This window comes from Pseudorca crassidens, chromosome 13, assembly GCF_039906515.1.
Source record: "Pseudorca crassidens isolate mPseCra1 chromosome 13, mPseCra1.hap1, whole genome shotgun sequence".
In the NCBI taxonomy this organism is placed as follows: domain Eukaryota; kingdom Metazoa; phylum Chordata; class Mammalia; order Artiodactyla; family Delphinidae; genus Pseudorca; species Pseudorca crassidens.
The window spans coordinates 26,374,632-26,391,289 of record NC_090308.1 but is presented as its reverse complement, the minus strand read 5'-3'; the positions used below and the strand labels follow the sequence as shown (position 1 = coordinate 26,391,289).

Here is a 16,658-nt window from a genome sequence, read left to right as displayed (position 1 = left end):
AAGAGAGTAATTGAGAATTTTGTTTCTGACTTCATGGCTTATAGCACTGTGCTGTTGAGAGTGAGTTAAAAGTGACTTTAAAGATGACAGACTCCGTTTAATATTCATTTCAGCATCTAATTCTCAGTGTTGTTATTACAGTTTTTTAAAATAGTTAAAATTTGTCTTCGTTGTCAAATAGTGAGGCTTATCAGTTTGCTGAAAAATTTTAAAAGATATTTGATCCATTTAAAGTTTTTGATCATGAATTTATAAATAAAGGTAAAGAATCAAGGCATTTATCCTGCTTTTCCTGTATGAATTTCACTGTGGGGTAATCAAATCGTTGGTGCAGAAATTTTCTTGTAATAGAATTCTACCTAGTAAATGTAGAAGGGATAATAGAATTAGAAAATCACCATTTAGTAGCCCCTAATGAAATAATGACCCTAGGCAAGGGTTATCTGTGGATGCTAAAACCATTAATTTACAAGTGATCCACCTTATGGACAATCTTAGGATCACTAAAAGTGGATCAACCAGAAATTACACACCTCCTAATACAATAGAAAGCTAAAAAAAAGATTGAACTGAATCAAATCAAACCTCTAGATCTAACTTCCAATTTAAAGAAAATAGGAAGGGTAGAGGAAAAAGTTGAACACCACCATGAGGAAACAATTAGCCAAATCCAGAATGTATTTAGAACATTCCATAGGACCAATAACTTTGTTTCTTCAACAAGTAAATGTCATTGGTGGGGTAGGGGGACCTGAACCAAGGTGGGAAAGGGAACTTTCCTAGATTAGAAATAACTTAAGAGACATAACAGCTAAGTATAAAATATGGATTTTGTTTGGATCTTATTCAGATAAACCAACTATAAAAGGACGTTTCTGAGACAGTCAGGGAAATATGAATATGGACTGAGTATTAGACAATGTTAGGAACTGTTGTTAATCTAAGATGTGAAAATGGCCTTGTGCTCATGTAAAAGGTGAAGACATTCTTTCTCCTGAAGTATTTGTGAGTGAAATGGTCTGATGTTAAAATACTCCAGTAAGTAATGGAACAGATGAAACAGGATGGGTAAAATATTGATAATTATGGAAGGTATGTGATGGATACCTAGGGATTTATTATGCTATTCTCTCTACTCTTATGTGCATTTTAAAATATCTATAATGAAAAAAAATTTAAGTTTCACATTAAAAGAAATATGTAGCCCTTTCTTTTTTTTTCTTTTTTTTTTTTTTGTGGTACGCGGGCCTCTCACTGTTGCGGCCTCTCCCGTTGCAGAGCACAGGCTCCGGACGCACAGGCCCGACGGCCATGGCCCACGGGCCCAGCCGCTCCGCGGCATGTGGGATCCTCCCGGACCGGGGCACGAACCCGCGTCCTCTGCATCGGCAGGCGGACTCCCAACCACTGCTCCACCAGGGAAGCCCTGTAGCCCTTTCTAATCGCTCAGTAATTAAAAGTCAGTGTCCCTTTCCTTTGTATTGATATAGATAAGTATGAACATTCTGGACACAGTTTTTATTTGATGATTTTTAATTAAATAGACCAACTTAAAAAGGGCAACACTGTACAGTAGATTAAAAATGAGCTCTTTGGGAATTGGACTCAGTAATAAAATTTGTCCTCCTCAAACTGTGGTTCTGATGAAGTTCAGATTTCATAAAGCAGCACAAAATATTCTTCAGTGTTTTTCGTTTTTCTTTGTGTAGTTTCCCAATTAATTTTCTTCAATTTTCTTTCTACCAAGAGTAATTTCATTAAGATAGGCCTTTAGAGGACCCTGCTTTTAAAGCATAGCTGCATATCTCTCTTCTTTTTATATTTCCCGTGTCCACTATTTGAGTGGGAGTGGAGGGGGGAATTGGGAATAGGGAAAAGATGTAAGAGTAGACTAATGTGAGATGTACTTTCTAGTCTCCCGCCCTTGTTATTATTTTCTAGTCTTCTTACTTTACATTATTTTTCTTAGTAGTTTTTAAAAAATCACAACCTGAAATTGTGTACTTATACTTACAGCCTATCTTCCCTTGCTAAAGTATAAGACCCATGAAGGCTGGGGCTTTATCTGTCTTGTCTAACACTATACTCTCCCTCCCACATGCCTTGTTCATAGTAAGTGCTTAATAAATATGTATTGAATAGTTATGTGACTTGAGGTTGGGATAATGGAATCTAGTCATCCTTTTTCAGCTGTCTCCCAAACATCTCTCTGGTTGTAAACTTTTTTTCAGGGCTTGAGGTTAATGCCCAAACCCTGTTCTTCCTAGACATTTCCACTTGACTGTCAGGCTGTCACCGCAAACTCACTGTGTCTAAAATTACACATTATCTCCCTTCCTCCAGTCGTCCAGCTTTGTTAATGCCACCGTCACTGACAGTTCTGAGGCACAAAACCTTGGTGTTATCTTGCAGTCGTTCACTAGTCCTGTAATCCCTAGGGTGCTTTATGTCCCCGTTTATGTCTTTGGGGGAGTTTCTGGTCACTATTTTCACCTCTGCTTTCTGGTATTGACATTTTAGCCAGCCCTCAGGGCCCTGCTAGGATACCTCTCTTCTGGGCATCAAGCTGAATTTTGCATCCCTCCAGCTTTTGTATTTATGGTCTACAGTTTTCGTTTTTGTGTTTTAAACACAATATCCTGGCTTATACTGTTAGTTTCTTTCCCATGTCCTAGTATATTAAACACAGTAAAACAAGCAAACAAAAAGTATATGTTGATTGAGTCACCTTTATTTCCTTCTTTTTTATCCCATTTTTAACCTCACCATGTATGTCCTATGCTTGATTTTGTCCTAGACCCTGGTGCTTGCCACTTTGTTATGAGTCACATAGAAGAGCTGGCAGCAGCCCTGGTATCAGCATAGTTTTCTTACGTCGTGTCTCTTGTTCTCACTGGGGCTGGGTTCTCTCTGAGCCCGCGGAGGCTCTTGCAGTTTTAAAAGGTGAGAAGTTGTCAGGTTTCAAGTCCTCTGTCATGCTGGAAGTGTGTAGAGGTAGAGGAGTCTGAGCTAATGATGTTATCTTTTAATTGTATTTGTTCAGTTATCCTCTAAAATGAAAACAGTAGCTCTTTATAACTACTTAGCAACAGCACAGGTTGTGGAGATAAATTTGGTTGGTCAAATCATTTTAACTCAGTTTCTTGAGTGCCTGTTACATTGCAATGAGCATGAACAAGATGGTTCTGTTTATGATGGTTCTTCCAGAATATAGCAGGTGTGGCAGTTATTTAACACTAAATTGAGTGAAGCATGGTGAATGCTGAACTAGGAGTAGGTGTAAGATGCTGTCGGAGTGCACAGAAGGCAGCATCTGACTCCTCGATGCCTGAGGGGTTCATCAGGGAGGCTTACTTCACAGAAGATTTAAAGGGGCTGAGTCTTGACAGATGAGCGGGGGTTCACCAAGTAGATAGATAGGTAGGGGCTTTAATATGGGTATGGATAATTCATGAAAACAAAATGCAATCAGTCTGGGCCCAAATGGAGCTCCAGTGAAGGGTGATACCAACAAGGGCAGGGTTTTATTTCCTTAATATCACAGTGCAAGGTCACTGAAAAGTTCCATTTTAAAGCGCCGTCATGCAACATATTGTAGAGACAGCCTAGCATCATGATTAAGGTGGACTCTGCGATTAGGCTGCCCAGGTTCAGACTTCAGCTCTGCAGCTTACCAGCTGTGGGAATTTGGACAAGTTACTTAACCTCTTTGGGCCTTGGCACGGTATCTACTGCACAGAAGTGAAGATGAAATGAGACAAAATATGTAAAGTGCTTATGACAACATCTGGCAAACAGTAGGTGCTCAATAAAGATTTCCTATTGTGGTTATTTTTGACTGTTCACATCAGCTTGGAGCAGGGGTTGGCCAGTTAGTACTCGTGGGCCAAAGCCAAATCCAGCCCACTCTCTGATTTGTAAAGTTTTATTGGAACACAGCCATGCCCGTTTATTAAGTATCATCTGTGGCTACTTTGTGCTCTACAAGGCTGAGTTTAGTAGTTGTGACAGAGACCAAATGGCCCATAGTATATTTATTATGAATATAATAAATATATTAATACAGTTATTATATAAATATTTAAGGCCTAAAATATTTATATGGCCCTTTACAGAAGAAACTTGCTGAGCCCTGGCCTAGAGGGTAAAATCAACCTCTTTAGGTCTCAAGCTCTTCCCTGATTGCTTCCGAGCCTGCCTTTTTCCATCCATAACTGACAGATGGCTGCAGCAGCACTTTGGATTTTGCTGACCTTTCTGTATACTTTATGAGCTACTCTCTGTTGCTGGATCATGATTTCGTTAGTGTTCCAGCTGCTTTTCTCTCTTGTGCAAGAATATGGGCTGCAGCAGGGCCAGAACTGGGTGGTGAAACACTCACCTTAGTACATAATTTAAGTACATAATTTAAGGGGGCCCCAAAAGCTCAGTAGTCAAGATAAATAATCTCTTAATGCAGTATTTAAAAAATCAAAATTAATGTAAGAAAAATCTACGATGAACAAAATATCAAAGTTTTAAGTAAGGACATAATCGGTATTACTAATTATTTTTTGTTTTAAACTCAGGTTCCAACATGGCTAGGCATAGCACTAGGCAGCAGAGAACAGGGAATCCATACTTAAGCCACAACAAACCCCAGACAGTCATGCTTTCTGCATAAATATGGTAGAGTTTTTAGATTCAAAATGACCTGCTGGCTGATCACATTTAATGGCATACTCAGGTCCATGGCAGGACTACTTTTGTAAAGTTTAATTATACACATATTTGGTTGAACTTAGCTTCCAGTAGTGATCTGTATATAATCCGTTGTATCAAATAACAGAATTAAAAGTATTTCCATAAGTTTTCATATAATTCATTTGAAGTGGTTTACTGAGAGCAGCATTGGATAACTAAAGCTGTTTACCAAGAGATCTGAAAGTATCACGTCATTCCGATAAGCTTTTTCAAAGAAAGACCAGAAAGGGATATTAATTGAATTTTAATGCTTTCTGATAAACATTGACCTGGCAAGCTTTTTTAGATGACTAACTTTCTAATCTGCTCTGACATTTCTTCAGGGTGCTGCAAACAGTGATTTGTTGGTAGGTTTAAAAATATGTATAATTTGTTTTAGTGAAGAAGGTTTTGGAAATATTCTGTAGGATCCTGCTAAAGTAGAATGGAGTCTTATCTGTTAAGGGTAAGGCTGGAGGAACGGACAAGATGACCTTTCCCTTTCTCAGACACCATATTGAGATTTGCAGGACTTTATTTGACGTTTCAACGAAGTGAATTAGTTGTTCTAACTGGCTGTCACTGTTACAAACAGATAAATGTAATATTGAACTTGATGCTCTTTTGCATTCTAAATGACACTTTAAAATGTTTTTAGGTGTACAGTGTTGATTGGAGTCAAACCAGATGTGAACAGCTTGTGGTGTCTGGCTCGTGGGATCAAACTATCAAACTGGTATGTCCACATTACTGTATTTAAAACCAAATATTCCCTTCCTCAAAGCTTCCACTGAAGTTTTTTCTTTTCTGGAACATACTTCTATTGCTTTTCAGTTAGGCAGTTAATTTTCTTTTCAAAAAATATACTAAAGCATTTATTAGAATTTAAAATTTTCTGTTCTTCTAGCTATAAACTGATAATTAGCTCAGTGTTGATTATTTTGGCCCCTTAAATATCATCTTGCTTTATATAAAAATAGACTTTTGGGCTTCCCTGGTGGCGCAGTGGTTGAGAGTCCGCCTGCCAATGCAGGGGACACTGGTTCGTGCCCTGGTCCGGGAGGATCCCATATGCTGCGGAGCGGCTGGGCCCGTGAGCCATGGCCACTGAGCCTGTGCGTCGGAACCTGTGCTCCGCAACAGGAGAGGCCACAACAGTGAGAGGCCCGCGTACCGCAAAAAAAAAAAAAAAAAAAAGACTTTAAAGAAATCCTTGAGATATATATGTATATTGTGTGTGTATGTAGATACATATATGGTAATATAAAGCATGATGAATTTGCCTCTGTTAGGTAATTGATCTGTTCATTTGTTTGTAGTGGGATCCAACTGTTGGAAAGTCTCTGTGCACCTTTAGAGGCCATGAAAGTGTCATTTATAGCACAATCTGGTCGCCCCACATCCCTGGTTGCTTTGCTTCAGCCTCAGGTAAAGAATTCATTTACCAAAAGCGATATTTGTAGGGAATGGCGGCCTCACTTTCCCCAGTAGGTGGCACTGTGTACCTTAGATTTGGAGAAGAAAAGGGACTGCATTCCTATTTGAACTCTTGAGACTCTTTCATTCTTTCTCAGTCTCTAGGTAAGAATTAGCCTGGCCTGCTTCTAAACCTTTGACTTAACGTGTGCCTTTTTGGTGAGGTGAGAGGTAAGGGACAAAGTGAGGGCTTTGGCATCAGACTTGATTGAATTTGGAAACTCTCTTCAGTGGCCGATTGTGGGGCGTCAGGGTGATGCGATGGGTTTTCGCATCAGTAATATGGGGCTAAGAATGTCTAACTTACGGGGTTGTTGTCAGCATGAAATAAGGAAACATGTAAGATGTCTAGCACACAGTCAACCTCCTTTGCTTGATATTTACCCTCCTTTTAGGGATAGTCTCTTTAATTCATTGCCACTAAGCCATAGCAAGAATATGTTTGGTATGATCTTTTTTCCTAACTGTTTACTTTTGATTCATGTCAGCAATTCTAAGATAAAGCGGATACTTACATTTATATGTCTCTATGTTTTTTGTAGAGAAAAGTCATTTTATAGAAATTTAAAATTACACTTTGTACTGTTTGCATAAGGATTTACAAATTTGGTTTGTTGGCCGATTCCTAAATCATGTATAATCTGAACAATCTACTTTATATATAATTTGAAGAGAAACATTGCACAGTTTCTCTGCAGTGCCATTTAAAACAGCTTGGTCCACCTGCCAAATGGTCATTTAAATAGCTGTCCTCATCTTCACTCGCCCCTGGCTGCTCTGGAGTGGGTCTCCCCTGGCCATTTACCTTCTTCTCACACCCTGTAACCCTGCCGTCACAGCTCTTGTACTTTCCTCCTCTTACCTTTTCTTTCTGCCAGTCTATCCTGTCACCCTTCTGTTGTCCTGACTTTACATGAGCAAGTTCAGTGGAAGGGTCCTTCCATAAGGTGATGGGGAGTAGAAGCTGAGATAACAAGAATAACACTCCCTTCTTCCCATGGTTAGAAGGTAGAATCATTCCCAGTGGGGGAAACAGTATGTTGGAAGGCATTTAGAGGTTATATTCATGTGGTTAAGGATATGGAATATTAATTCTCAGTGATATTGTAATATCTGCCACAGTATGACTTTTCATACTGTGAATTTTATAAGCACAACTATTAATGAATAAGTATGGTTAATTAATGATTAATTAATGATTAATGGTCTGTCTTAGGCAGATCATAACCAGTTATAAATCTTTCAAAGTTGGGAACCAGTCTAGCTCCTTTTATTAGCTACTGAGCTGCTTTGCTTAGATGGCTTTATTTTTGGTTGCTTTATCAGAACAAAGGTTGAGTAACAGTTATAAGAATGTGTTAATTAATCATAAATATTTGTGGTGATTGACAAGATAATATCAGCTCTTTATTTCTTGCTTCTTTTATAACTTTCAAAAAATAAATTTATGAAGAGAAAACAGAAATGGTATCTCGATAATTCCTGTTTGAGCATGTACGTAGTAAAGAAATGCAGACAAAACAGAAACATGCCAAGTAAAAGTAAGTGCTCATTCCCCTCCTCCTATAGAACTACTGTTAACATTTGCTTGTATTCCTCCATAAAAATTCTTATGCTCATTCCAGAATATATGTTCAAAAAATTAAAAATATTAATGGGGAATATTCTTCAGGAAAAAGTCAGATATCTTTAAAGGCTGAATTTGCTTAGTGATGTTAGGTTTTACATGCTTATAGGTATAAAACTTTTGTTGTTGTTGAAATTGTACAGGAAAATAATTTTGCAATTTTGAGTCAGAAAATCTCCTGTCCCAAATTCATTTTCCCCACTGAAAACATTGTTATTATAAAACAATTTTTGATTGTGGAGATTTCTTAGTAATTACAGCTGAATTGAGTGAATCATACCACCATTCAGAAAGAGTTCTTAGACTATAGGTTTAAATACACTTGATGGAAGAGAACATCTCCCAATTATATATTATGAATTATACATATGCATTTATATTATATATTTAAGTTTATAAAATTAAAACAAATCTAAGTAGAAAAAGAGGTACAACAGGTTTCTTTTATTTGATATACCACCAATAAACGTTTGTCTAAAGAAAGATTTCTGATACTATTTCCTTCCTAAAAGCTCTGATACCTTAAAATATATTGCTTCACTTTTCTTTTAGATAATTTGTATAATGTATTGAGTGCCATTAAAGCTGTAAAAAGCGTAGAAATAAAACAAAGGTGAGCAATTTAATTGGCGTAAGCAAGGGCAGAGTTTCTTTTCTAAGGCTGCCTTTTTGAGTCACTTTCATCTGCCTCAGAAGACACATACCGGGAAGGAGAAACTGGTATCTGCTCAGGGTATTCCAATGTAAGGAATGATTCAGTTAGACCATTTGGGAAAATGTATGCATAAATATAATCTATATGACACTTGTTATTTTCCAATGTGTTTATTTCAGGGCAGCAACACCTTATAGATTAGACAAAACAATAACAACTTTCCCGGTCTAGATGATGTCAGTTTATTCTGATAATGAGAATGCTGATAGTGTCAAGGCAACAGTTATTTTAAGGTTTGAACCTTGAAATGGTGAATGGATGTGTCTCCTCCATCTGTTAGAGGTTTGCCAATTCCATGAATGAAAAATTACAACTAATTGTTGTTTTGATTTGTGTATTTGATTACTAGGACTAGTGAACACATTCAGTATGTCAGCTGGCTGCAGTAGTTGTTCTTTTGTGAGTCACCTGTTCATGTCTTTGGCCTGTTTTGCTACTGAGAGCTGTTTGTTGTTGTTTTTCTGTATTGATGTATGAGCTCTTTTTTTTTTTTGCGAAACGCGGGCCCCTCACTGTTGTGGCCTCTCCCGTTGAGGAGCACAGGCTCCGGACGCGCAGGCTCAGCAACCATGGCTCATGGGCCCAGCCGCTCCGCGGCATGTGGGATCTTCCTGGACTGGGGCACGAACCCATGTCTCCCCTGCATCGGCAGATGGACTCTCAACAACTGCACCACCAGGGAAGCCCTGAGCTCTTTTTATATTTAGGAATTAGTTCTCTGTATCTTACGTCTGTTACAAATATTTTCCCAATTTTTTTCTGTCCTTTAACCTATTTATTATATTTTAATTTTTACTGTATAAGCATTGAAACTTTTTGGTAGTCAAAACTATCAATTTTTTGCTTGATAGGTTTCTGACTTTCATTTAGGATGAATAAGGAGTTGGCTCAGTGAAAAGTGGGAGGCCTTAGATGGCATAGCAAGAGAGAACATTCCAAGCAGAGTAGTATATTCAGAATTAAGAACTTGATGTGTTTGAGAAACTGAAAGAGGGCCAGAGGCACTGTTGCCTAAGAGGAAAAGGGTAGCAAAAATGAGGTCAGGATCACAGGCAGGGGCCCAGATCATGCCTTGTGGGCTGGATTCAAGACTCTGGATTTTATCCTATGGACAGTGGGAAGACATTGAAGAGGTTTAAGCCTGGGAGTTATATGATTAGGCTTGCATTTTTAAAAACCCATTTTGGCTGTTGTGTAGAGAATAGTTTGGAGGTGAGCCAGAGTGGTTGCAGAGAAACAATTAAGAGAGAGATGAAGGCATGGATAAGGATAGTGGCAGAAGGGATGGAATAAAGTAGGCTGATTTGAGTGGTATTTCGAGATGATTTTATAAGATGTGGAAGAGGTGGGAGAGGGATGAATAAAGCATAAGTCCTAGATTCTTGGCAAGGACAAATTCATGGATGGTAATGTCATAACTGAGATAAGAAATACATTTGCAAACGAAGATCTTGAGTTAGTTTTAGAGCACGTTGAGCCTGTGGGATACACATGTGGGGTTGTCAATAGCACGTGGAGTTTGGAGCTGAGAAATCAGGCCTTATGAATAAAAATTGTGTCGTTGGCTCATAAATGGGATCTAAAGCCATTGCAGTACATCAGAGCACCCAGGAAAGACTAAATAGAAGAAAGCTTAGAATAGAGCACAAGTTGGCAAACTATTGCCCTCAAATCAAATGACCCACTGACAGTTTGGGTAAAGTTTTATTGGAACACGGTCATGCCCATTCATTTATATATTGTCTGTCTATGTCTGTTTTCATGCTATAGTGGCAGAGTTGAGTAGTTATGACAGAGACTGAATGACCCTCAAAGCCAAAAATACTTACAGTTGGGCTCGTTACAGAAAATGTTTGCTGACCCAGGTATAAGTCTCATTTGAGGGGAGATAAAGGGATGGAAGGTCTTTTGCACAGTGTGGTTATTTAGGGGAGGAGAGAAGGCACAGTAGCAGGGGAGGGGAAGAGTACTTCCTGTATTGTCTCCTTGTTTCATTATCTAGCATCTGAAGATAGGCAATTGGTAGGATAATTGCTCCTTTCTTGCTAATAAGCTAAATCAATGCCCTGAGATGTTGAATCATGTTGAGTGGGTTCCACAGGAAATATAATATCACAGAAATCCTTTCTATTTGTTATGTTTTTTAATTCTAAAACTTAAAAATGACCAAATGTCCCTGAATTCTGAAGTATGACTAGGTTGGAGAACCTCAGAAGTGGAAACCTCCAGGTAAATTGTGAACAGACAAATATGTCCCATTTAGATTAAGCAATTTTTTTAGATCCTAAGATAATAGTGAATTATAATAACTTCTGTGTGTAGAGGTTCAGTTAACTCAGAAAATGTTTTGTTTGCTGATTAAAATTAATAGTATTTTCTAGAATGAAGAAAGGTACACTGATAAAATTATTCCTACTATTTTTAAAATTTCTAAGTTGTAGTTTCTCAGTCCATAATTTGAACCAAATCTTTTCTGAAATATCAAGTCTTTGGGGATGGGACCAGTAATATATTTTTCCTTGTCACATTTCCTTTTCCAAGCCTAAATTTCTTCTTTGAGTTTTTTCAGTCTTTCTGTGGCACAACTAGCCATAAGGCTGGGTGTGTATTAAGTAAATGATAGCAATATTAACACACTTGTTTGAATTAACTAACCCTTTAGCCTGCATATATAACTTGAGTTAGTCATTTTTATGCTTTTAATGGAAATGCTAATGAGTTTCATGTTGATAGTGAATCAGATCTGCAAGATGACTGCAGTTAAGCATAATGGTTATAATTTGACCATTTTATAATTTTACTGTTGGTGAAAAGCCCTAATACAGAGACTGTTAGTACAAGTTCAATTAAAATTCTTGTAAGGATGTGAATTAGTTTGACATTAACATCATTTTCTTAGTGTAGGGATGCCCTTTGGTCTTATATTCTACAGTTTCAAAGTATTCGCCTCAAACTCTGGAAGGAATTAGTGGTGTAGAATAGATCCATCTTCAGAATGAACTGAAACATACTTCTCTTCTAGTGAAGCAGAGAAGGCATGTCTGCTAGGAGCTCTAATTGGTAGCATTTGTAATAAACTAGAATTAATAATGAGTATAATTTAGAAAAGTATTAATAAATAAAACCGTAAATTACTGATACATTTTAAAAAATTCCTTTACCTTACTATTGCATGTAATTTTATTAATTTGTATTATTATTTAAGGCCCCCAAATTATCTTTGTTTTTAATTGTTCTTTTACTGACCATGACCAAAGGTAAAATCTGATAGCGACAAAGTCAGGCAGGGGGAACCTACAAGATGGCGGAGGAGTAAGACGTGGAGATCACCTTCCTCCCCACAAATACATCAAAAATACATCTACATGTGGAACAGCTCCTACAGAATACCTACTGAATGCTGGCAGAAGACCTCAGACTCCCCAAAAGATGCCTGAGGGCAACCTACATGCGGAGGCGGGGCCAAAACCAAAGTTGAACCCCAGGAGCTGTGCGAACGAAGAAGAGAAAGGGAAATTTCTCTGGGCAACCACAGGAGCAGCGAGTCAAATCCCCACAATCAACTTGATGTACCCAGCATCTGTGGAATGCCTGAATAGACAACAAATCATCCCAAAATTGAGGCAGTGGATTTTGGGAGCAACTGTAGACTTGGGGTTTGCTGTCTGTGACTGATTTGTTTTTGATTTTTATGTTTATCTTAGTATAGTTTTTAGCACTTGTTATCATTGGTGGATTTGTTTATTGGTTTGGTTGCTCTCTTTTTTTTCATTATTTTTATTTTAATAATTATTTTTTAATTTATTTTTTTCTTTCTTTCTTTCTTTTTTCTCCCTTTTCTTCTTTTTAAAAAATATTTATTTGTTTTTGGCTGCATTGGGTCTTCATTATTGAGTCTTCGTTGCTGCACGCAGGCCTTCTCTAGTTGAGGTGAGCAGGGGCTACTGTTCGTTGCAGTGCATGAACTTCTCATTGTGTGAACCTGCAACCTGCGAAAAGGAGACCACAGACACAGTAAGTTAAACAAAATGAGAAGACAGAGAAATATGCAGCAGATGAAGGGGCAAGGTAAAAACCCACCAGACCAAACAAATGAAGAGGAAATAGGCAGTCTACCTGAAAAAGAATTCAAAGTAATGAGAGTAAAGATGATCCAAAATCTTGGAAATAGAATGGAGAAAATACAGGAAACTTTTAACAAGGACCTAGAAGAACAAAAGAGCAAACAAACAATGATGAACAACACAGAAAACAAAATTAAATATTCTCTAGAAGGAATCAATAGCAGAATAACTGAGGCAGAAGAACGGATAAGTGACCTGGAAGGTAAAATAGTGGAAATAACTACTGTAGAGCAGAATAAAGAAAAAGGAATGAAAAGAATTGACAGTCTCAGAGACTTCTGGGACAACATTAAGTGCATCAACATTTGAATTATAGGGGTCCCAGAAGAATAAGAGAAAAAGAAAGGAACTGAGAAAATATTTGAAGAGATTATAGTTGAAAACTTCCCTAATATGAGAAAGGAAATATTCAGTCAAGTCCAGCAAGCACAGAGAGTCCCATACAGGATAAATCCAAGGAGAAACATGCCATGACACATATTAACCAAAGTATCAAAAAACAAATACAAAGAAAAAATATTAAAAGCAGCAAAGGAAAAGCAACAAATAACATACAAGGGAATCCCCATAAGCTTAACAGCTGATCTTTCAGCAGAAACTCTGCAAGCCAGCAGGGAGTGGCAGGACATATTTAAAGTGGTGAAAGGGAAAAACCTACAATCAAGATTACTCTACCCAGCAAGGATCTCATTCAGATTCAATGGAGAAATTAAAACCTTTACAGACAAGCAAAAGCTAAGAGAATTCAGCACCACCAAACAAGCTTTACAACAAATGCTAAAGGAACTTCTCTAGGCAGGAAACACATGAGAAGGAAAGATCTACAAAAACAAACCCAAAACAATTAAGAAAATGGTCATAGGGACATATATATTGATAATTACCTTAAATGTAAATGGATTAAATGCTCCAACTAAAAGACATAGGCTGGCTGAATGGATACACAAACAAGATCCATATATATGCTGTCTACAAGAGATCCACTTCAGACCTAGGGACACAGACAGACTGAAAGTGAGGGGATGGAAATAGATATTCCATGCAAATGGAAATCAAAAGAAAGCTGGAATAGCAATTCTCATATCAGACAAAATAGACTTTAAAATAAAGACTGTTACAAGAGACAAAGAAAGACACTACATAATGATCAAGGGATCAATCCAAGAAGAAGAGATAACAATGTAAATATTTATGCACCCAGCATAGGAGCACCTCAACACATAAGGCAAATACTAACATCCATAAAAGGGGAAACTGACAGTAGCACAATAAAAGTAGGGGAGTTTAACACCCCACTTTCACCAATGGACAGATCATCCAAAATGAAAATAAATAAGGAAACACAAACATTAAATGACACATCAAACAAGATGAACTTAATTGATATTTATTTATCAGAAAACAACAGAATACACATTTTTCTCAAGTGCTCATGGAACATTCTCCAGGATAGATCATATCTTGGGTTACAAATCAAGCCTTGGAAAATTTAAGAAAATTGAAATTGTATCAAGTATATTTTCCAACCACAACACTTTAAGACTAGATACCAATTACAGGAAGAAACTGTAAAAAATACAAACACATGGAGGCGAAACAATATGCTACTAAATAACCAAGAGATCACTGAAGAAATCAGAGGAAATCAAAAAATACCTAGAAACAAATGACAATGAAAACACAATGACCCAAACCTATGGGATGCAGCAAAAGCTGTTCTAAGAGGGAAGTTTATAGCAATGCAATCCTACCTCAAGAAACAAGAAAAATCTCAAATAAACAACCTAACGTTACACCAAAAGCAATTAGAGAAAGGAGAACAAAAAACCCCCAAAGTTAGCAGAACGAAAGAAATCATAAAGATCAGAGTAGAAATAAATGAAAAAGGAATGAAGGGAACAGTTTCAAAGATCAATAAAACTAAAAGCTGATTCTTTGAGAAGATAAACAAAATTGATAAACCATTAGCCAGACTCATCAAGAAGAAAAGGGAGAAGACTCAGATCAACAGAATTAGAAATGTAAAAGGAGAAGTAACAACTGACACTGCAGAAATACAAAGGGTCTTGAGAGATTACTACAAGCAACTATATGCTAATAGGTGGACAACCTGGAAGAAATGGACAAATTCTTAGAAAAGCACAACCTTCCGAGGCTGAATCAGGAAGAACTAGAAAATATAAACAGACCAATCACAAACACTGAAATTGAAACTGTGATTAAAAATCTTCCAACAAACAAAAGCCCAGGAACAGATGGCTTCAGAGGCGAATTGTATCAAACATTTAGAGAAGCGCTGACACCTATCCTTCTCAAACTCTTCCAAAATATAGCAGAGGGAGGAACACTCCCAAACTCATTCTACGAGGGCACATCACACTGATGCCAAATCCAGACAAAGATGTCACAAAAAAAGAAAACCACAGGCCAGTATCACTGATGAACATAGATGCAAAAATCCTCAACAAAATACTAGCAAACAGAATCCAACAGCACATTAAAAGGATCATACACCACGATCAAGTGGGGTTTATCCCAGGAATGCAAGGATTCTTCAATATACGCAAATCAATCAATTTGATACACCATATTAACAAATTGAAGGATAAAAACCATGTAATCATCTCAATAGATGCAGAAGAAACTTTTGACAAAATTCAACACCAATTTATGATAAAAACTCTCCAGAAAGTAGGCATAGAGGGAACCTACCTCAACATAATAGAGCCCATATATGACAGACCCACAGCCAACATCATTCTCAATGGTGAAAAACTGAAACCATTTCCTCTAAGATCAGGAACAAGACAAAGTTGCCCACTGTCACCGCAATTATTCAACACAGTTTTGGAAGTTTTAGCCACAGCAATCAGAGAAGAAATAGAAATAAAAAGAACCGAATTGGAAAAGAAGTAAAACTGTCACTGTTTGCAGATGACATGATACTATACATAGAGAATCCTGAAGATGCTACCAGAAAACTACTAGAGCTAATCAATGAATTTGGTAAAGTAGCAGGATACAAAATTAATGCACAGAAATCTCTTGCATTCCTATACACTGATGATGCAAAATCTGAAAGAGAAATTAAGGAAACACTCCCATTTACCATTGCAACAAAAAGAATAAAACACCTAGGAATAAACCTTCCTAAGGAGACAAAAGATCTGTATGCAGAAAACTATAAGACACTGATGAAGGAAACTAAAGGTGATACAAACGGATGGAGAGATATACCATGTTCTTGGATTGGAAGAATCAACATCGTGAAAATGACTCTACTACCCAAAGCAATCTACAGTTTCAATGCAATCCCTATCAAACTACTAATGGCATTTTTCACAGAACTAGAACAAAAAATTTCACAGTTTGTATGGAAACACAAAAGACCCCAAACCGCCAAAGTCATCTTGAGAAAGAAAAGCAGAGCTAGAGGAATCAGGCTCCCTGACTTCAGACTATACTACAAAGCTACAGTAATCAAGACAGTATGGTACTGGCACAAAAACAGAAATATAGATCAATGGAACAGGATAGAAATACCAGAGATAGACCCCCACACATATGGTCACCGTATCTTTGATAAAGGAGGCACAAATATACAATAGAGAAAAGACAGCCTCTTCAATAAGAGGTGCTGGGAAAACTGAACAGCCACATGTCAAAGAATGAAATTAGTACACTCCCTAACACCATATACAAAAATAAACTCAAAATGGATTAAAGACCTAAAGGTAAGGCCAGACACTATAAAACTTAGAGGAAAACATAGGCAGAACACTCTATGATGTAAATCACAGCAAGGTCCTTTTTGACCCACCTCCTAGAGAAATGGAAATAAAAACAAAAGTAAAAAAATGGGACTTAATGAAACTTAAAAGCTTTTGCACAGCAAAGGAAACCATAAATAAGGCAAAAAGACAGCCCTCAGAATGGGAGAAAATATTTGCAAATGAAGCAACTGACAAAGGATTAATCTGCAAAACATACAAGC

General features: G+C 37.3%; 1 protein-coding gene across 1 annotated transcript in view; it reads left to right on the top strand.

The window, feature by feature from the left end:
- PEX7 (peroxisomal biogenesis factor 7) overlaps window positions 1–16,658 on the top strand; it is an 86,296-nt gene that overhangs the window by 6,709 nt on the left and 62,929 nt on the right. The window contains exons 4-5 of the mRNA XM_067701963.1: window positions 5,381–5,458; window positions 6,042–6,150. Coding sequence (XP_067558064.1) covers window positions 5,381–5,458; window positions 6,042–6,150 — 187 coding nt within the window. The remainder of the gene's footprint in view (window positions 1–5,380; window positions 5,459–6,041; window positions 6,151–16,658) is intronic.